The sequence below is a fragment of the Malus domestica genome, chromosome 05 (assembly GCF_042453785.1).
Source record: "Malus domestica chromosome 05, GDT2T_hap1".
Taxonomy (NCBI): domain Eukaryota; kingdom Viridiplantae; phylum Streptophyta; class Magnoliopsida; order Rosales; family Rosaceae; genus Malus; species Malus domestica.
In genome coordinates this window covers 7,641,410-7,664,302 of record NC_091665.1, presented here as the reverse complement: position 1 = coordinate 7,664,302, position 22,893 = coordinate 7,641,410, and the positions used below count along the sequence as shown (strand labels likewise).

The window sequence follows — 22,893 nt, the reverse complement described above, 5'->3', positions numbered from 1 at the left end:
GTTAGTGGTGATAGAAAATATTAAAGTACAATTTTGCCTAGTCTATATGAGTGACAAATACGAGGCAATTAAATAAGCAACATACCACGTCAACTATTATGGTACCATTTTGTCATTTTGTTTGCGCATACAATTTTTGATCCTCTTAGTAGTTAGGAATCAATCATTAATAAAAATTAATTTAAAAGTATTTTATAACAGATGAAAACGCTTTTGGTGAAAACTATTTTGGAATCAATCATTTATTTTTTAGTTGAGTGGTAATAAGTCTTTTTACATCACTTTTTCTTGAATAATAAAATAAACTTAATTCATACAAAATAAAATCAATTCAATTTACACCCTCAATTTATGTGTTGATTTATTTAATTTTTTTTTTTTTTACAATATGACTTGAATCGAAGAGAGAGGATCTGAGTCGTCGGTGATATAATTTATGTTGTGTATTGACCCGGTCTGGTGGGTGCTGCGGGCTCCAAACTCGAGAAGGCTCTCGGCGACCAGTTTCCGGAAGGCGAGCGATATTTGGGACTCGAGAATTTCGGCAACACTTGCTATTGTAACAGCGTTTTGCAGGTTTCTTTTCCGCATCCTTCAAATTCAATCGTTTTATTAGTAAAATTTTAAAATTAGGGTTTTGATAGAAGTTGATTTGTGGTAGAACGAGAATTACGTGAAGCATATGCAAATTTTGAGCTGTGGTTGTGTCGAAATTGAGCAATGGCGCAAGTTAAGTAAATCGGATTGGATATTGTAGTTCAGCTTGGGGAGTTGCCCAATTAGGTGTCGTTTTGTGGCTGTCTATGGTCGTTTAGCTTTGACTTGTTAGCTAGTTTAGCAAGTGCTTGGTTTGGGGTTGAGATTGTTGTAGCATTCTTTAGTAACATTAACCGTCTGCTTCCCAAGGTTATCATCAATTTCACAATGCGAGCATTTTCTGTTTTTCTATTCAGTTTTCCGGTGGTGCTGAAAAATTTATTCCTGGGTTCCGGGTGAACTTGTTGAAATGCTAGTGCATCGTGCAATGACCAGCTTCTACTTTGTTTTTCTGAATGGATGAGCACTGGGTGAAATGCCTTTTAGACACTCATATATTTCCAATTTACTGCAATTGGGATTCTTTGTCTTGAAACTGAATATTTTATAAAGGAAACTGCGTACCTTTTGAGGAAGATGATGTACTGGGAGTGATGGTGGACGCGTGGTAGAGATGGAAATCTTGAAGTCTGACGTTTGGAGGGACATTCTGGTGATGAATGTGGTGGTGATTGCGTGTCTTGTGAGGTGGCAGTTTGGTCAAGTTCTGGGGCTTATGGTGGAAGGTCTGGGGGTGCAGTATCAGGTGCAGTCATTGGTGGGGGCGTAGGTGGTGCAGCCATGGTGATGGTTTGGTTAGTGATGTTGGTGTGAGGCTGATCAGACTCTGTAAGTTGTGGTGTGGGAAGGACTGCCTCATCTTATTGGTGATGAGGTGTTTGATTTTGAAAAGAAAAGGTATTTTCATAGAGGATAGCCGACAAAAATGCACCCTATAACCCTTTTGACGTAGAGGATAGCCAATAAATATGCAACTGCATGCTCGTGATATTCCAACTAAATAAGCCTATTTTACAATTGGATTCTATGAAAACCTTATTTAAAGTATAAACCAATGCTTTATCCTATTTAGATTGTTGGAAACCATTAGTAACTCAGAAGAGTGTAGAAACTACTCTTTTTATCGTCGAATCCGGAAGGAAGAAGTGGTTGTAGCTTTGAAGAAGATGAAGCATAAAAAAGCAATAGGCCCAGACGATATACCAATCGAAGTGTGGAAACTTTTGGGAGAGACAGGTATAACATGGCTCACTGACCTTTTCAATAGGATTTTGAAAACGAAGAAGATGCCAAATGAGTGGCGAATGAGCACTTTGGTGCCTATCTACAAGAATAAGGGCGACGTACAAAATTGCATGAACTATAGGGGTATTAAGCTAATGAGTCATACAATGAAGCTCTGGGAGAGAGTCATTGAGCATAGATTGAGGCAAGAGACACGGGTTTCGGACAACCAATTCGGGTTCATGCCAGGGCGCTCAACCATGGAGGCAATCTATCTCTTACGAAGATTGATGGAAAGATATAGAGATGGGAAAAAGGATTTACACATGGTCTTTATAGATTTGGAAAAAGCGTATGATAGGGTCCCAAGAGACATTCTTTGGAGGATTTTAGAGAAGAAAGGAGTACGAGTAGCATATATCCAAGCTATAAAGGATATGTATGAAGGAGCAAAGACTGCCGTAAGAACTCATGAAGGACAAACCGAAAGCTTTCCCATAACTGTAGGATTACATCAAGGCTCATCCTTAAGTCCTTACCTTTTTGCGTTGGTAATGGATGAGTTAACACGACATATTCAAGATGATATTCCTTGGTGTATGCTTTTCGCAGACGATATAGTGTTGATAGATGAAACTCAGGAAGGGGTAAATGCAAAGCTTAACCTTTGGAGAGAAGTGTTGGAATCTAAAGGTCTTCGCCTAAGCCGATCAAAGACAGAATATATGGAGTGCAAGTTCAGTGCAAATGGAGGCCAAAACGAGTTAGGGGTGAGGATCGGAGATCAAGAAATACCAAAGAGCGACCGTTTTCGTTACCTAGGATCTATCTTGCAAAAGAACGGAGAATTAGATGGAGATCTCAACCATAGAATACAAGCTGGATGGATGAAGTGGAAGAGTGCATCCGGCGTGTTGTGTGACCGCCGTATGCCACTGAAGCTCAAGGGAAAATTTTATAGGACGGCAATAAGGCCGGCGATGCTGTATGGCACAGAATGTTGGGCGGTGAAACATCAACACGTACACAAAATGGGTGTAGCGGAGATGAGGATGCTTCGTTGGATGTGTGGGCACACGAGAAAGGATAAGATTAGGAATGAGGATATCCGGGGTAAAGTAGGAGTAGCCGAAATTGAAGGAAAGATGAGAGAAAATCGGTTACGGTGGTTTGGACATGTGCAAAGAAGGCCTACTGACGTTCCGATTAGAAGATGCGACTATGGGACAGAGGTTCAGGGCCGAAGGGGTAGAGGAAGACCTAGGAAAACTTTGGAAGAGACTCTAAGAAAAGACTTAGAGTACTTGGATCTAACGAAGGACATGACACAGGATCGAGCACAATGGCGTTCTAAGATTCATATAGCCGATCCCACTCAGTGACTTGGATTTTCCAAGTCTCTAACCGAGAAGTTTTCCTCACTCGGGAAATTAAGGGAACACTACCCTAACCTACACGCTCCACTCAGAAAGCTTCAACATACAAGCTTTAACAAAAGAAAATTCAAAGAACTTAGCGAAGAAGGCTTTGGTGTATTTAACACAATACGTTGAAATGAAGGAAAGCTTATTTATTGATATCCCCGATAAGCTACAAATATGTACATATACATGAGTCAAAATAAGCACACAAGAGGGAGCCTTCACAAAGGTTGCTTAGGAGAAGTCTCAGCAGTCGGTAGAGCCCCAGAAAGAGAAGGCACCGGAGGGGGATTATTTGGAGCCTCAGTACTGGACAGAACCCTAGAAGGAGGAGGCATCAGAGGTTGATCATTTGGAGCTTCATTACGCGGTACAGCCCCAGAAGACGAAGGCAATAAATGCCTTTGGAACAAACCCACAAATCTCTGATGATCAAGTAAAACCTGACCATCAGTTTCCTTCATCTGGTCAAGCTTCCTCTTCATGTTTGTAGCATAGTCATGTGCGAGCCGGTGCAACTGTTTATTCTCATGCTTGAGCCCTCTAATCTCCTGTTTGAGACTCATCACTTCAGCCGCCAATGATTCAACTTGGCGGGTTCGAGCAAATAGGCGTTGGGCCATATTAGACACAGAACCTGCACACTGAACACTGAGAGCCAGCGAATCCTTAACAGCTAACTCATCAGACCGTTTGGAAAGTAGTCTGTTATCTTTGGGAGTGAGAAGGTTCCTGGCCACCACCGCAGCGGTCATATCATTCTTCATCACGGAATCCCCAACGGTAAGAGGACCAGTAGGGGAGACGAAGGATGGGCGCCATATGTTGTCTGGAGAAGGCGGGGCTGCCTCTTCAACAAGGTTCAAGTCAAAACGACGGTCGGAGGGGCCAGACATTTTTAAAGGTGTTGAAGAGAGAAGAGGTCGGACAAATCAAGATCTTAGAAGTGCAAGAATGAAGCTTCTACTGGTGGAGATTCAAGTGTGCTTTGGAACTTAATGTCAGCCCCTATAAAAAATCTGCACTCGACGAAGCTTCAGAAATCGAAGAGGCGCCTGCTCAGAAATCGAAGAGGCGTTTGCTTTCTCAAAAGCTGGGCTGCTTAGAGATCACGAGGGTTGATCTCAGAAATCGAAGAGGCGTTTGCTTTCTCAAAAGTTGGGCTGCTCAAAGACCACGAAGGCCGATCTCAAAAATCGAAGAGGCGCTCGCTTTCTCAAAAGCTGGGCTCCCCAGAGACCACGAGGGCCGATCTCAGAAATCGAAGAGGCACCTACTTTTCCAGCCTTTTCCAGCCTTGTCAGCACCTGTCACACGCACACTCAGTTTTGCGGAAATTATGGGCATTCTGTCAAAGACTTCTGGGGAAGTAGAAAACACATGAATCTTACTGTTCAATCACCCACTTCCCACACGCAACAATAGCTCATGGGTACCACAGATAACTTTGCCAAAGTTCTCTGCCAAAGTTGAGCACGTGAAGCTTGCAGCTCCCACTACATCGCTCTGACCAAGAAGGGTAAAAGAATAGCAAAGAAACAGCACTAACAAAGTTTAGACCCATAAATTTTGAAGGTCTAGCTACCATATTATTACCCACAAGGGTAAAGGAACAGTACCACTGCTGGATAATTGGAAAGTCCCTGTGTGTCAACCTCTGTGCTTCGTGGCAAGGTAGACTAGCAAACATGCCCAACCTTTACTCACATTCGAGAAAACACTCCCAATAAGATTGCTTGCTCCAAAATCGAAGAGGCACCGTCCTCCGAATCTCGAGAGCCAGACTCCCAACATGACTACTTTCTTAAAAATCGAAGAGAGGGTAAAGGAACAGTACCATTGCTGGATAATTGGAAAGTCCCTGTGTGTCAACCTCTGTGCTTCGTGGCAAGGTAGACTAGCAAACATGCCCAACCTTTACTCACATTCGAGAAAACACTCCCAACAAGATTGCTTGCTCCAAAATCGAAGAGGCACCGCCCTCCGAATCTCGAGAGCCAGACTCCCAACATGATTACTTTCTCAAAAATCGAAGAGACACTGCTCCCCGAATCTCGAGAGCCAGACCCCCAGCATGATTGCTTTCTCAAAAATCGATGAGGCATCGTTCTCCGAATCAATCGAAGAGGCGCTCGCTTTCTCAAAAGCTGGGCTGCTCAGAGACCACGAGGGCCGATCTCAGAAATCGAAGAGGCACCTACTTTTCTAGCCTTGTCAGCACCTGTCACACGCACACTCAGCTTTGCAGAAATTATGGGCATTCTGTCGAAGACTTCTGGTGAAGTAGAAAGCACATGAATCTTACTGTTCAATCACCCACTTCCCACACGCAACAATAGCTCATGGGTACCACAAATAACTTTGCCAAAGTTCTCTGCCAAAGTTGAGCACGTGAAGCTTGCAGCTCCCACTACATCGCTCTGACCAAGAAAGGTAAAAGAATAGTAAAGAAACAGCACTAACAAAAGTTTAGACACATAAATTTTGAAGGTCTAGCTACCATATTATTACCCACAACTGTAAAGGAACAGTACCACTGCTGGATAATTGGAAAGTCCCTGTGTGTCAACCTCTGTGCTTCGTGGCAAGGTAGACTAGCAAACATGCCCAACCTTTACTCACATTCGAGAAAACACTCCCAATAAGATTGCTTGCTCCAAAATCGAAGAGGCACCGTCCTCCGAATCTCGAGAGCCAGACTCCCAACATGACTACTTTCTCAAAATCGAAGAGAGGGTAAAGGAACAGTACCATTGCTGGATAATTGGAAAGTCCCTATGTGTCAACCTTTGTGCTTCGTGGCAAGGTAGACTAGCAAACATGCCCAACCTTTACTCACATTCGAGACAACACTCCCAACAAGATTGCTTGCTCCAAAATCGAAGAAGCACCGCCCTCCGAATCTCGAGAGCCAGACTCCCAACATGATTACTTCCTCAAAAATCGAAGAGACACTGCTCTCCGAATCTCGAGAGTCATACCCCCAGCATGATTGCTTTCTCAAAAATCGAAGAGGCATCGTTCTCCGAATCTCGAGAGCCAGATACCACAGACCACTTTTTCAAAGTGCTCTGACAGAGTTAAAACATGTGAAACTGGCAGCTCCCACTACCGTGCTATGACCAAGCAGGGTAAAGGAATAGCATTACTACTTGTTGTTAGGGAGACTCCTATATATGTCGACCTTCATCCGCAACGGACAGGCAGACCTGCAAAAATGCTCAACCCTTCATCATATCTGAGAGGGCACTCCCAACGAAGCCTTTCGAAATACTCAGCTTTCTTTCCCCCCGATAATACCTCTGCAAACAAGCTATACTAGAGCAAGAATATCTCATATCATCAGGGTTAAAAGCAAGAGTATCCCATATCATGCTTTTTCCCTGTCTTTTCTTTTGGCCTTGTTTTTACCTGCAAGACAAGGAGAAAGAGAGCAATCAGTCAGCACTTGGAATCAAGCTTCCAGCCAGGAACTGACTGCCTGGAACCCCTTACCTGGCATTGCTCTCGAGTACTCATCTTCAACATCTTATGTTTCCAGGGAAGATTCCGCATCTGCTTGAGGAACAGATAGGGCAAGTGCGAAGGATACAAGGAAGCATGTGGAGACAAGCGTAACAGCACACGTGCCGATACATTCATTACTCTGTCAAAAGCAAAAGTATCCCATATCAGCAGGGTGGAACGTACTCTAGATTTGATGGACTTGTTTTGACCCTCAAATTCTTCAGTCGGCCTTATACTCTGGAGGAAACCAGAAAACCCTCCAGCTCAGTTCAAGAATAAGCCTGTGGAAAGTTACTTCTTCAAAAGCAAAAGTATCTCATATCATCTCTTCTCATTTTTCTTCTCTTTATCCTTCATGCTGTTGCAAGATGGGGAGAAGGTGAACAATCAGTCGGAGCTCTGATTGCTTACCTTGTCTGTCACCTCTTTCAGCAGACCCCCTAGCTCGGCGACTTGGGGGACTCCTACTACATGGTTTGTATCGCGCTTGACCAAGCCTGAAACTACAAGTAAGCTTCAAGTGAAATTGATACATTACCTTGTGCATCTCCACCAGTTAAAGATACCACCCCTGGATGGAGGAAGAGTACTTCTAGAGAAGATGCCACATCTACCTATGAGACAGATAAGGCAAGTCAAGACGACACCACACTCCGATACTTAGAAGTTTCGTGATTACGAGATCATTCTCCCACAATATTTCCTAATGTCATTTGTACTAAATCATTCACTTGTACTCACTAAATGAGAGCTTGAACCTATGTACTTGTGTAAACCCTTCACAATTAATGAGAACTCTTCTATTCCGTGGACGTAGCCAATCTGGGTGAACCACGTACATCTTGTGTTTGCTTTCCTATCTCTATCCATTTATATACTTATCCACACTAATGACCGGAGCAATCTAGCGAAGATCACAAAAAGCGATCGTTTTCGCTACCTAGGATCTATCTTGCAAGAGAACGGAGAATTAGATGGAGATCTCAACCATAGAATACGAGCTGGATGGAAAGAGTGTATCCGGCGTGTTGTGTGACCGTCGTAGGCCACTGAAGCTCAAGGGAAAATTTTATAGGACGGCAATAAGGCTAGCGATGTTGTATGGCACAGAATGTTGGGTGGTGAAGCATCAACACGTACACAAAATGGGTGTAGCGGAGATGAGGGTGCTTCGTGGGATGTGTGGGCACACGAGAAAGGATAAGATTGGGAATGAGGATATCCGAGGTAAAGTAGGAGTAGCCGAAATTGTAGGAAATATGAGAGAAAATCGGCTCCGGTGATTTTGAACATGTGCAAAGAAGACCGACTGACGCTCCGGTTCGAAGATGTGACTACGGGACAGAGGTTCAGGGCCGAAGGGGTAGAGGAAGACCTAGGACAACTTTGGAAGAGACTCTAAGAAAAGACTTAGAGTACTTGGATCTAACGGAGGACATGACACAAAACCGAGCGCAATGGCGTTCTAGGATTCATATAGCCGACCCCACTTAGTGGGAAAAGGCTTTGTTGTTGTTGTTGTTGTTGTAATCATCACCCGCTTATCCTTTTTTAGATAAACCCCAACAAGAAATTTAGTAATGTGTAATTTTTTTTATTTTCCGGCTTGCTTTCTGATTACACTCTCTTTCTCGGAGGTATAAGCTTTTGCTTCTCTCTCAACATATTTTGCTTGTATATTAATTTTGGAAAAGTTCCCAGCAATTGTGTGTGAGTGTGTATTTTTTTATTAATTTAATTTCTGGATTAAATTGTATTTTTTTGTTAAGTATTTTTGGATTAAAACTAAGAGAGTTGATTTAAGTTTGCAGTTTTGAAATTCAGTTTCGAGTGTGTTCAAATTCAAGATAAGAAAATAGTGATGATCCCCAAGAACATAGGAAGTAAAAAATTTTGATGATTAGATTTTGAAATTTCTTTTTTCCCAAATCCATATCGACATGGGTTTGTGGTTGTTTTAAGGAAGTGGAAGAAGACAATGGCATCTGCTTAACTCAAAGCTTTTCTTTCAATGGTTAATCAGTAATAAGCAAGCGTATACGATATAAATTTCTGATTGAGTAAAGTTTGATGCTTTATGTGTTTTAAGTAGGCGTGTGAATTTTTTTCAAGTCATATCTTAAGCGATTAGTTTTTGTACACAGTATGAGTTAGTAAACATAATGACAGGAAGAAGACTATGGTTTAGATTATTTTTGTTCCTATTCTTTGCTTGAATGGTTTAGATTAAGCTCTTCTTCTGCTCCCTACTTGACTGAAAAAACCGTTAATTACAGTTTTATGGTGAACAAAATATGCTCCATTTATTTTACGCTTGTTTCGTTCTTCTTGCTTGAAATGTTAGTAAATTTTGACTAATTTTGGGAGTTGAAATGGATATTGAAATTGGGTAATGGTTATTTATATTGTATTATTAGTTAAAAAAAAGAAATCATTTTCATATCCTTCAAATAAGGTGAATGTAACTGTGTTGAATGATTACCTTCGTATATTGGCTTCTACAGGGTTGGAAAAGTTGCCTGATAGAGATTTTGGCATAGGTGTGTGTAAGAGGACGGAGTACTTCATCCCCGAGGCAAGTCTTTTTACACAAATTCGTGTGGAATATATAGTTGTATACTGAGTTTTTCATAAACAACGCTAAAAGTACAACTTTCTTTGTGTGCTATTATTTTTAAATGGGATTTTTTGACAATTTTTGGCTTTTGATTTTGGATTGGAATTTGGTTTTCATTGACAAATTCGGCTGCTAGCTTTTGGAAATGAGTTAAATTGCTGTAGAAATACTGATTTAGTAACCTAATATTAGCCCTTTCCTATCTTTACAAGTGACAAAAAAAATGGAAAGAAAAATAACTTACTTATTCAAAACCAAATATAATGGTCCTATGGTATAACACCTGCAAAGAAAAATAACTTATTTATTCAGAAATATGACATTGAAGTGATAGTTTTTAGGGGATCACTAGGTGGGATTGAAAGAGAGGAGGCTACATACATCCCCATTTTCGTGTTCCTTCTACTGTTGTCATTTATTAAAACAATGTTTCTTGCCAGTTGTTTTCTATTTTTTTTTTATTTTCTTTATTGTTGTTTTACAGTTGGGAAATTGATTAATATGGTCAGTTAAAGCCGTTCATTAAAAATTGTTTTGACTTTCTATAAAGAAAGACAAAGAAAATGAAAAAATGGTCATTTATTCATGTTAAGTTTGAGCAGAAAAGGAAAAGAGAATCAGGAATGGCCATCTAGCTAGAGGGAGGACTACTTTTACAAGTGTTTTCTTTTTTTCGTTTTTGTGGATTTTTCCCTTTTCTTTTCTTCTCAACCGTTATGTTGCCTGTTATTCGTAACAATTTCTCACTCTGAGTTAAACAAGATTTCGCTGGTTCCTTATTGTTTCAGTGACAGTTTATTAATCTATGAGCATGTTTGGGAATTGAAGAGAATTGTGAATGTTGGTTCGTTGTGTTTGCTTGACATTTTAGTTATTTGTGTGTAATTTTGGGAGTTGAAATGGGTTGTTAATCTGGGTAGTGGTTGTTTACTTATGTCATTTTGGGATTGCATAATGTTGCCCATTATCTGCACTTGAGATATCCTAACATCACTGTTTCAATTTCTTGCAGGCTTTCCGTTCCAAGTACAGAGGCAGTGTTCCTTTGCTTGCATCAATCTTTTGCAAGTGTTTGACAAAAAAAAAAAACTTTGGAAGTGATAATAACTGCTGTTCTTACAGGTTAGTTATATACTTGAAAAAAAATAAAAAAATAAAAAACTATCCATAGTATTTCAATTTCATAGCATTTTAAAATCCTTGCTTTTGTGAATGTGATATGATTATTATGTATTTCCTTTATTTAATTTAAATTTAGGAGTTATGAATATTTTACAATTTAATTTATGCACGTTTCATTTTATTACTTGCCAGCTATCAGTCTGTTGTTTGGCATTTTAATTTTTTGCACATGATCTAAAAAGAACAAGATATAGCAAAAGAAATCAGGCAACACAAGAAGATCATACTCCTAACTCTTCAAATGGAATAGAAATGTTCAATGAAAATGTTTGTCATGCTGATAATGCACATATGTTGCTTGAAAGCTCTTCCAAGTAAAGTTTGGTCATGCAACAAAAGCGTGACTTTCGCACTTCTGATATGGCTGGCCTTAAAAAAATTTCTCAAGCCCAAAACAAAAGACCAAAAATAAATAAATGAACACGTTTCCCGTAGTGATTTGAATATAGTTGAAACAACTGCAGATGAGATCGAGTTTGACAATTTAAAGACTTATTTTACCATGTGGATTTATCTGCTTCAATTGTTTTTTGAATTATTTAGAAATGGATGTGTTAAATTGTGGTTAAGGTTTCAAAACCCGCTGCGGAGCATGGGCATTTTTGCTAGTTTAATCTACACTAAAACCCAAAACACTCTGAAACATTGTTCATAAGCACAGTGTTCTTCCTGTTTTACCCCTGCTAAGTTTGCATTATTATGTTTTTACACAGACAAAAAGGCCCCGCACTCATCTCTTTCCTCCAGATTTCTTCCTGCCTGGCCGTCGTCCTGTTTTACCCCTGCTCACTTGGTGCGACTTCTCCTCACCAAGCAGCCACTCTACTCCAGATCTTTCAAATTGAAGTTCCTCTGCTTCAACCTTGTGCATGTTGGATTTCACATCAACAACATCTCCCTATAACCTTGGAGCTTTGTTCGGATTCAAGCTTTCCGACGGTAATTGGATGATACCTCCATCGCACGCCATCAAGGTTAGTCTGAAACGATTCCTACCTTATTGACCTATTGCATGTCAAAATCGGCTTCAAATTTGTGATTTAATATAATTGGGCTTCTGAAAAAAAATTTCATGATTTTGTCTAATCCAATTTAACGGTTAGAAATTTCACATGGGGACTACAATTTCATTTGCTCCAAACAAATAGATTCTTTTTATTTTGAATATAGACAATTATATTCGAATTTGTTTTACATCTGATTCAGATGGATTTAGGGATTGTGTTTTAGTGTTTTCTGGCCTGAGTTGTATATAAAGAAAAAGAGTGATTTTTTTGTATCATAAAGAGTTCGTCAAGATCATCGACATGAGTCTGATATTATCAAGTAAGATGTCGAGACCTCCTGCATTCATATAATTACATTTGTGAGCTGCTTTTCTGGGTTTTTGTTGATTTTGTTTGCTTATCTGGTATATATTGTGACACTACCTCCAACATTATCAGTTTATACATGAAAAACGTAACACTTGGGCCAATCTAACCATTTATTTTGAGCACATCACATCAGCAAAATAATAAAACATTTGACAGCGGGGTTTTTCAAGTCAATTTTTTGTTGGCATGTTGTTCATGTAAGTGTTGATTGATAAATGCGAGTGCTTTTGGCATTTTATGTCAAAGAAGAAGAAGAATAGTATGTATGCTATAACATTATGAGTATGAGAATTGAGATATGTGAATTGTACGGACATAAGCAATAATTATGTGATTGTTTTTTCGCTAAAAAGATTGTGTGACCTTTTGATATATTGTTCATTACGAAACAAGGAAGAAAATGATATGATCTCTAACTATTCGACTTTGTGTGGTGAAATAGTTGTGTTAAGATATTGGAGAAAATTAAAAATATTTAAAATTAATTTTGGGGTGTTTCTCATTCTCCAGGTGAAATCCGGATATCAATTCTCAAGATGAATGGTGCCACAAAGTGGCATAAGAAGCAAGGCTCTTGTTAATTTGGCTAAACCCAAATACCAAATTCCCTCATTTTTCTCTCAGATTCTGCACATTTTCGCTTTCTCAAATCAACATTGCTGCCATCAATGGAAAATGAAGAAGAAGTAGCTTTGTCATCAAACCCTAACTCTAACCTCCTAGTTGCAGATCCATCCCTCCAAAAGAAGCGCCAATCAATGCTTGACCGCCTCTCCAACCGCCACCAAACTCGTTTAGACAACTCACTCACCCACAGATCCGCCGAGTCCGACTCGTCCTCTTCCCCTTCCTTCGAGTCCACATCAACTTTCCTCTCCCGCTTTTCCAACTCCAAGAGCTCCATCGAGTCCCAACTCGCCCAATGCCAGCTTTGTGACCCAACTCAAGTCAAGTCCCACCTCGACCAAATCTCCTCCTCCATCTTCGATCTCGAGAAGCTCGTGGCCGAGAACTCGTACTTCTTACCCTCCTATGAAGTTAGGTCCTCGCTCAAGACGACGTCGGATTTGCGGCAGAGTCTTGAGTTTTTGAGCGCCGAGTTGTTACCCAAAAAGAAATTCTCTTTCAGAAACAAACCCACCAGAAAAGACCCAATTGCAGAACCCAAAGGGGAGGAGAAAGAGCAGGAACCTGAGAAGAAATCGGGTTTTCGGGTTCCAGACTCTCCGGGTTTCCGGAACAAGAAAGGAGAGATTTTGGTGCATAATTTTAAGGGATCGGAAGTGGGAGAGTTTTCGATTTCGGACCTTGATTCCTGTGAGGTGAGGCTAATGGGCTCCGTGAGAGCGCTTTTTATTCATAGATTAAGGAATTGCAGGCTTTATACTGGCCCTGTGACGGGTTCAGTTTTGGTTGATGGTGTTGAAGGGTGTGTTTTTGTGATGGCCTCCCATCAAATTCGGATTCACAATGCGAAAATGAGTGATTTTTATCTGAGGGTGAGGAGCCGGCCAATAATTGAGGATAGTTGTGGGGTGAGGTTTGCGCCGTACTGTTTGACCTATAAAGGAATAGAGGAAGAGCTTAGGGAGGCCAGTCTTGACGAAGAGACAGAGAAATGGAGCAACGTGGATGATTTCCTATGGTTGCGGGCAGTTCAGTCGCCCAATTGGTCTGTTTTGCCAGAGAATGAGAGACTTGGTTTGGTTGATATTTCAAGGTCCGTGTAGAGTTAGTCTGTTATCCATTTTGTTTGTCACTAGGGTGTGCTTGGTGTACAAGGGTAACATTCTTTTGTTGTATTTGGTGTCAATATGGATATGGATTACGGAAATGTTGAGTCTATTGGTTTCTCTTGCATTCTGATTACTGACTAGTGTCCTGTTACTTAAGCCTATGGTTATATGAATTTACATTCCTAGTCAGTTTCAATTTTATCTGCGGGGTCTGGATTTATAAGGTATTTTCCTCAGCTGTGAGTTTGATGATATGCGGTGTCTGTGTGGGTTGTTATCGGTTGACATTATAGACATGTAAAAGTGAAGTCTCAAGTTATATAAACTTTTGTTTTCTTGACACAGCACTTGGTGCGATGGCAAGTGCCTTCGTCCATAAGCGGTAGGTCTCGGGTTCGAGACTTGGGAGCAGCCTCTCCATAAAATGGGGGTAAGGCTAGCCGACATTCACCTCTCCCAGACCCTGCGTAAAGCGGGAGCCTTGTGCACTGGGTACGACCTTTTTTTTTTTTTTTTTAGTAAGCTGATAACTAAGGTAAGTTGTAGTTTGAATCCCAAAATTACAAATAGATGTTTAGCAATGGGGAAAGAATTCAGATGATTCATTTAACGTTTTCAATTATATTAGACAATTTTTCTCAAACTGATTGAGGCTGCATGTGTATATTTGCATATTATTTTAAGAGAATGCAATTAGATTGGAATAAAGGGTGTAAAAGACACCCACGTGGTAGTGCTGGACTTCACGGGGGAGCATGAATAGTAAGAGCCCCTTTAGATTTCCTTACCTTCTTGGGATTAATCCCTGTCTCTGTATTTTGTTCTCATTGAAATGGTGCTACATATATGACAGATTTTTACATACTTGATGCGCATGTAACTTGATCTACAATTTATGTTTGCTTGTTAGCATTGACTACACATTTGCTCCCCTTTATGAGCTTTAGCGTACATTTTGTATTCTCCCTTTATTTAAGATTAAAGTTTAACAGAGTGCAAGGAAATCTAGTGGAAAGGAAAACATATTCTTAGATTGCTAGTATTCATGTTTAATAAATCAACACTTTCTTTCGTTTTGTTTTTAAGTTCTCAATTGATTAACCACTTTCAGTTGGTTTTCATGAGTAGAAAGTGAAGTACTTGCGTTATGATTCTGTAAGGTTCTCGTTTAGGAAAATAATTCATTGTTTTCGATTGAGATTTTTATGTTTCCCCTGCCACAACCCTTTCTCTGGGAACTTGCTTTGGCGCTCTTAAGATGGTGAAAATGACTTGATGGTAGTCCGCATCTTGTGAGTTCCTGTTCGAGTCAGTTAACTTCCTTTCTGTAAATGGGTCTTCTTTACTCTGCTAGTTTCAGGAACATATTGCATCTGTTTGCAAATATGAAGTCTCATGTTGTTGGATTGAGATTTCGATAGTACACTTGTTATAAGCAATATTGTTTGGTGAAATAGTTGCGTTAAGATATTGGAGAAAATTAAAAATATTTAAAATTAATTTTGAGGTGTTTCTAATTCTCCAGGTGAAATCCGGATATCAATTCTCAAGATGAATGGTGCCACAAATTGGCATATGAAGCAAGGCTCTTGTTAATTTGGCTAAACCCAAATATCGAATTCCCTCGTTTTTCTCTCAGATTTTGCACATTTTTGTTTTCTCAAATCAACCCCATCGCTGCCATCGATGGAAAATGAAGAAGAAGTAGCTCTGTCATCAAACCCTAACCCTAACCTCCTAGCTGTAGATCCATCCCTAAAAAAAAGCACTAATCAATGCTCGATCGCCTCTCCAACCGCCACCAAACTTGTCTAGACAACTCACTCACCCGCTAATCTACCGAGTCTGACTCGTCCTCTTCCCCTTCCTTCGAGTCCACATCAACTTTCCTCTCCTGCTTTTCCAATTTCAAAAGCTCCATTGAGTCTCAACTCGCCCAATACCAACTCTATGACCCGACTCAAGTCAAATCCCATCTCGACCAATTCTCATCCTCCATCTCTGATCTCGAAAAGCTTGTCGCCTATAACTCGTACTTCTTACCCTCCTATGAAGTTCGTTCCTCGCTTAAGACGATGTCAGATTTGCGGCGGAGTCTTAAGGTTTTGAGCACCGAGTTGTTACCCAAAAAGAAATTCTCTTTTAGAAACAAACCCACTAGAAAAGACCCAATCATCGAACCCAAAGAAGAGCAGAAAGAGCAAGAACCTGAGAAGAAATCGGGTTTTCAAGTTCCAAACTCCCCATGTTTCTGGAACAAGAAATGAGAGATTTTGGTGCATAATTTTAAGGGATCGGAAGTCGGAGAGTTTTCTATTTTGGGCCTTGATTCTTGTGGGGTGACGCTAATGGGCTTGTTTATGACTAAAACCAATCAGCATGGTCATCAGTGATGACACCTCTTTTGTAGTCATTTCAAAAATTGCTATGAAGTAGGCCTTGACAATGGATATCTATATGTTATCCATAGAAGCAACCTTGAGATTAACGACCATCACCATTATACATGATTCTCAATCATATGATTTAATCTCTCATTTGTGTTTGGATCTTGATGAGACTTTGATTCCCTGGCTTGAGCTATCGCCTCATTAGTGTCGTAGTATGGGTACACTAGAGACACTAATAGATTAATTTAAATCAAATTAAACTCGTAAGCGCACAAATCAATTGTAGTAATATATGCAAATACGAGGTCGATCCCACAAGGATTGCTTTAACACCAATTTAATCGATTAAGCACGCTAGACTATATTAAACAAACAAATGATAGATTGAATTGAATAACTAATTAATACTATAATTAACAAGAAAAATGAAAGACAAGTAATTAAAATAAACACACGACACAAGAAAACCTAAGATTATGAATCCACCAACAACAATCCTATTTACTTTTCCTATATCCAACTACTATCCAATTACCATGCCAATGTTAAAGGTTGTTCTTTCTAATATATGAATTAATTTGTGGTCAGGCATCAACTCGTGTATCTTTACATGATAATTATATCCTATTGGTTAGGTATACAACTAAACACATAAAAACCCATTAAGAGCTAATGTTGAGCCCTACACTTGTGAGTCAACTTGAATGCCTTTCTAATTTTATTAAAGCTCAGCTAGCCCCTCAATCTAGGCCACTCACTCTTCTTTCGTTGGCTTCCTCCTCCATCGTATTGGATCAAGATTAAGGTTGACGGCGCTTTCTGTGCTGCTACAAATTATAGGGGTGTCAGTGTGATTTGTCCCAACGAAGTCAGTAGTTATGCTAGAGGTTTTGTTCGTAAAATATCTCATGTGACTAATCTCAGGATGGTTGGGGTTTTAGCTGCACGTGATGATGTTTGTTGGCAGCAAATTATTTTGGAGTATGATGCACTACATGTGGTCTAAGCTGTTGGAAATTTGCATGGTGGCTCCTCCGCTATTGGTTTGTTGATTGATGATATTAAAACTAGCATGTGGGTTGCCTCAAGAATTTGTCATGTTCATAGATCCACCAATGTAGTGGCACATAGAATTGGCAAGTTGGTCTCAATTTTCAATTTTGCTAGTTGTTGGTTTGAGCCTCCAAAGTTAATATAGGACATCCTCCTCAAAAATTGTATACTTTCTTAATGTTATGAATAAGCTTAACTCAAGAAAACAAAGGAGGAGACCAAAGTACAAACGACTAATTAGGACCTTCCGATAGATAGCTTGAATACTCATAGAAGAAATATACAAAGGTCCAAATCAGATGAATGTTTAAGATAACCTTGCCAGCATCAACAATCCTAGAAACAATAGACATGCAAAAGCGATAAAAGGAGATGGGCCGGCAGTAGGCTACTTGCCTTATGATTAATGATCCTTACCAATGTAATTAAATCGTGTTTGTCGGTGCACGCGGAAAATCAATAATATTAGAAGATGGATGGATTGCATCTACATTTTATGTGGGTATATAGTTTGGTCAAATTGGCATCATCTGATACAACTTGTTTATTGGCGATAATTGTCATCAACTATCTAGGATGTGGATATTCAGACCACCTTAATTAATATTCTAATTATTCAACGAGATACTGTTCAAGGGCTTGGAATTGATAAATGCCAGACCCAAGGGCTGAGAGAACTGTGTTTTTTTTATTGACAAATATATTTGTAAGGGTTTTCAACATGTAATGTAGGCCTAGTAATTTTTGACACGACTCATTAATCCAATATGAAATTAACAGGTTTTCGAGTTGACACGATTACGAATCAGGTCGTTATCCGGTAACCCGATAAGCACCTATTAAGATAACGGGTTGGTCCGGGTATACAAGTGGGTAACCTGATACACGATGAGTAAAATATTAATTTAATAATTTTATACACCTAAAAAGGTACTATAATAATTATATATATATTTAAATAATTTTAGAAAATAAATGACCGTTGGATCGACTGAGATTTAATCTCAACTGTCCAATTGTACATTAGGTTGGAGTCCAGACTATCCTCCTCTCTCATTCACTCTTGATCTCTCCAGACTTCAACACTCTGCAACGCTCTCCTCGAATCCGCTCATCTCTCTCGCATCCTCCTCCGTCCACTATCTTCAACTTGACTTCGGTAGCCACAAGAAAATCACACACAGTCAAGCACACGCTAAAAGTATGGATTTTGTATGTTTGGGTATTCTGTGTATTTTTTCAAAAACTAGTGATTTGGGGTTTTCGTAAAACTAATGGCTGAGGATTTTCTAGGTTTGGGGTTTCTGGGGTTTTCTGGGTTTGGAGTTTCTGAGGTTTTTAGGTTTCTGGGTTTGAGCATGCTTGCAAACATTCAAACTTTGTTGTGCACACGAGATTGAGTCTTTGGAAAAGGAGGTAATATATTGTTATATGGTATGGTACTATTGTTTTATTTTTTTTCATAATTATTTTGGTAAACTTCTCATAATTTGAATGGTTTATAATGTTTGGTTTTTCTATACATAGTTTATGCGAAAGAGAGTTCTAATGTGGAAAGCCTTACTAAAAATATCATCAACATAACTCTTGAAGGCAATAGATCAAGCCAAAGTTCTAATACAATTTCTCTAGGACGATTGATGAAAATTGAAGGATTTTGTAAAAGGAATAATATGCAAGCTTTGAGTTTCATTGGAAATGTTTTAACTTCTGAGAACGGTTTCACAACCTTGAAAAGAAAAACTCCATCATTTTGCATATCCTTGCACATTTAATATTTTGTAGTAGACTAGTAGTGTATTGATGTTTTTTTTATAGGGCTTTTATTTTGGAGTGTAGATGTAGTACTTAACGACAAATGTGTTATTATGTTTTGAAGTAATATTGTATGTGCAAATTTAAGAAAAAAATATATTTTTCTTAACGGGTCATAACAGGTCAAGTCATTTACCTATTGGGTAAAGTGACCCGACTTGTTAAGATAACGGGTGTGACACGATACGACCCGTTAAGATAACATGTGTTACATGAAAAAATGACACAAACACGACCCGTTTGCCAAGCCTAATGTAATGTAACTTTATTCGTTTATACATCAAGTCAAAGTAAGACACCTCAATTGCTTTCAATTTTACCAAATTTATTTAAGGAATGATTTACGAGAGAAGACCTAATAAATGAACGGTTCGGATTATGCAAAATATTGTGAAGTGAAATCAAAGGAGTGGCTACTGCTGTATTAAATTACTAACTAGTTAGCACTAGGGAGAGTTAACTAACTAATAATTAAATAACTACAATGAGTAATGGACTACATTAACACCTCATTAACAGTTTATCAATAGTTGTTTTATATTACATATTGTGAAGGCGAAGTTGTTAACGCTCAAAGTTGTAAGGTTAACAAACTAGATTAACTAACCCTTGATGGGTTTATGACAGAGATAGAAGTGGTTTACCCCTCAAAATTGAGCTATGCTCACTGTATTACTCATAATATATTAATTTCAAGCCTAAAAAGCGCTCGGCTAATACATTCATTGTTTTTCTCTCCTTTTCATCTGACCCTTATATTGGAGGTCATTATCTCTTTATATAGGCCATCAGTCTTGGAGCCTCTTAAACTGCCATTTAATGTGTCACCAACTTGTACAAACACAATGATACCTTTCCACCTATTTGGCTAGGCTCCCATCAGTGAAATGGCGTTTTTTGCAGTCGGGGTGGCATGCCTTTTTAGGTTATGCGAGTCGAGCATCCCACTTGTACCTTTGGTTACCCCATCCTGACTACCGTTACATCGCATCTTAGGCCTCTACTGTTGACTATAAGTTGCCACATGGTCCAAATGGCACTTGAGTAGTTATGCTCTTGGAGACCCGTGTCATAAAGTTGTTAGTTTGCCCATGTGTTCCATGCAGTTGGGCAACTCCTTCTTTGTCTTGGTCGGCTTAAGTGCTCGGGATGTTTCTCTTTGAACCTCTTGGGCCTTGGGCTCCTTGGTCTCTTGTTGGGCATGTGCCATTTAGTGGGCCTAAAAGCGCCTAGCGTTAACAAAAGTAATATCTATACTACTCTTCCCACCTTCTGCAATTTTTTTTAAATTTTTGTATAGATATTAAATTGAATAAATCAAAATATAAAATCAAAAGGACTAGAGAAGAAGTACAAAAGGTGACAAGAGAAGTGTTGAAATTCCTCCCCAAATCCCCTCCCTATTAACAAAAAGACATTTAGAAAACAAAAACAATAATATACACTACTTTTGCGTTCCATTGTTGGGCATGAGAAATAAAACAGCTTATATGACACAGATACAATATCATGTAGCATTTTGTATTTATGATATAATAATGTAGATAACAACATTCACATATTTTTAATTCATTAATACAAAATGCTATTGTGACGATATAATTGTGTTATATAAACCTTTTTCCACGAGTAGGTGCAATTAGATGGTCCCCAAGTGGAGCAAGCCAACACGAATAAAATGAAATATGCATTTATGAAAAGAAACAAAGACTTTGAAAAAGCAACCAAATTCCAAATCCTCTCCATGCATTATTTAAAGTTCTTTTGTCGTTTGGTTACGTCGCTATCTTCGCCAGAATATTGGTAGTGTGGGTTCGATTAGAGCGTCTCACTCCCCCTCCCCGACACCCAACAAATGTTGGGTACCTATACATCCACTCAGGCACATACATATGGCGCATCCCTGTCTTACTTTTCTTTTAGTTTGTTTAGCATTTTTTTTTTTAGGAATGTGATATTCATACACTTATTTTTATTTATCACACATCTTCTTAATTATCGATTGTCGGATCGAATGAAATGATGACGATCAAAAGACATAAATTAACAAGTGCACATCCCTTATGTTACTCTGGATTTATTTTTTATTTTTAAATTGAACTCAAAGTGCTGCTCTTTTGAAGGTACGAATTACCCTTGAAACCTGCTCGACGGATTGCCTCGATTGGCAAGGCAGCTTCTATGAAGCTTGTCCCCTCCCAACCCCTGCTTTCTTTTTAACATTGACAAAAAAAATAAAAAATTTCATTCAAAAAACAAAAAGAGCTTCAGGTACTTGTAGAAACATAGCCACAAATCCTAATCCCACTCAGCGAGTCGGGTTGTTTAGGAATGCAAACCCAATCGGACGGTAAATTTTGTCCAAGGTTAAATCCTAAATATAGCAAAAATAATTTCAGGTCTGTTTAAAATTTTCATTTGCTGTTTGTTCGGTTCTTTTATGATTTTTTTATTATTGGTGTGAATTTTCATGTTTTTTGTTTAGTCAAAACTTTGCTCAAATGTCGGATTTCATTGAGCTATTGAAGTTCTACATTGGGCCTTAAATCTACATGCGATTTTTTCTTGAACCTCGAATATTACGTATTTAATTCACTGTTTGAATCTTTTTTTTCCACCTTTAAAAGGCGGAGAGTGTTAGTCAAAAGAGAGAAAAATGAAGGAAATTTCAAATTTACATTATTTTTTATTGGACTGTAAAGTAAAATGCTAATGTTGAAGCGTTTTTTATATTGAAAATATGATTTTAGCCCATAAAATATAATTTTCTCTACATAATACTCGAGGTAAGTTTTTTTTCTTGAATAAAACTTATTGTTTAAATTTCACATCAGCAAATTCATTAATTATGTTTGACTTCACTCATTAAAAAAATTTCGGATGCCTAAAATACCCCTATTTGAATTTTTTTTTTTATAAACCCTATTTGAATGTTTGATGTACATAATTAATGCTATGTAGATGGATGGTAAGGGAGAATTAATGATTTTACAAAAAAAAACATTAATGTTATTTGACTTTTGAGTCTAATCATCTCGATGCACATAACCAAATTGTTAATGAGTTCAATGTTTTTTCTTCTATACAAAAATTCAAATCTTGTCATTTAATACTATGATCTAGTAATATTCCTCTTCATTTATAAGCGAGAAGTCTTAGGTTCGATTCTCGCCAAAGGTAAATTTGAACTAAATTATTGCTAGTCTATTGTGAGGCTTAGCCTACTCCTCCACCTCCTTAATGTAGATAATATTATTTGTTCAACAAATACTCAAATCTTAAAACTCAAAATTAACTTTAAAATTTAGGTTAATGCTAAGTAGGCCAAAATTTTAAACCAAATTGACAAACCAGATAATATGTCACGAATACAAAATAAGAACATTAATTAACGCTTAACTAATAATCCAACTATCAACAATTACATCATTTAATTTTTAAATTTAATTAAAAAAATTAATCTCCTTATCCTAAAATTTATCTTTATATTGAATAAGAAAACCAAAATAAATAAAACTCACCAGCGGTTTGCGATCTAAATATGTCTAGAATTTGAGTTTTTGTGGTGGAGATGCTCTTAGTAGTATGCCGGACAGAGAGACATCTCGTGTCGTGTTTGCACAAAGCTTATCCCATTCATTCGCCCCATTCCATGCATCATTTGATTTTGATGCCACACCACGTCCACAAAACTTCTTGTCAAAAGATTGAAACGTGTCAAATACCAAAACAATATTAAACGTGTGAATTGTAGGGAGTTACCGAAAGGCTAAAGTGAAGGGGGCCCATGACTTCATAGACTCCACCCCAAATTCCCAAATGGTGCTCTTCCGGATCAAGCAAAATATTTAATTGTAATGAGAATACAGGCAATGCATTACGTATTTTATGTAAGTAGTGAGAAATTTTATTTTTTAAGTTATAAACTTTTTAATACATATATTTCATTATTTATATACTGATATATGATGTATG

The 22,893-nt window shown here is 38.4% G+C and overlaps 1 protein-coding gene and 1 pseudogene across 2 annotated transcripts; both read left to right on the top strand.

Moving 5' to 3' along the window:
• The first annotated feature begins 328 nt into the window (after positions 1-328).
• On the top strand, positions 329-13,849 carry LOC103436607 (tubulin-folding cofactor C-like). 2 transcript variants are annotated; one of them, XM_070823001.1, is made up of 6 exons: positions 424-576; positions 954-1,494; positions 9,254-9,324; positions 10,379-10,488; positions 11,262-11,522; positions 12,435-13,849. In XM_070823001.1, exon 6 carries the CDS (start codon positions 12,593-12,595, stop codon positions 13,652-13,654), a length of 1,062 nt encoding a protein of 353 aa, XP_070679102.1. In that variant the 5' UTR covers positions 424-576; positions 954-1,494; positions 9,254-9,324; positions 10,379-10,488; positions 11,262-11,522; positions 12,435-12,592; the 3' UTR covers positions 13,655-13,849. The 2 variants fall into 2 exon arrangements, with proteins under 2 accessions (XP_070679101.1, XP_070679102.1); XM_070823000.1 differs by lacking the exon at positions 954-1,494 and having other exon boundaries at positions 329-576.
• Positions 13,850-14,991: 1,142 nt separating this feature from the next.
• On the top strand, positions 14,992-16,053 carry LOC103436616 (tubulin-folding cofactor C-like; annotated as a pseudogene).
• The last annotated feature ends 6,840 nt before the right edge of the window (positions 16,054-22,893 follow it).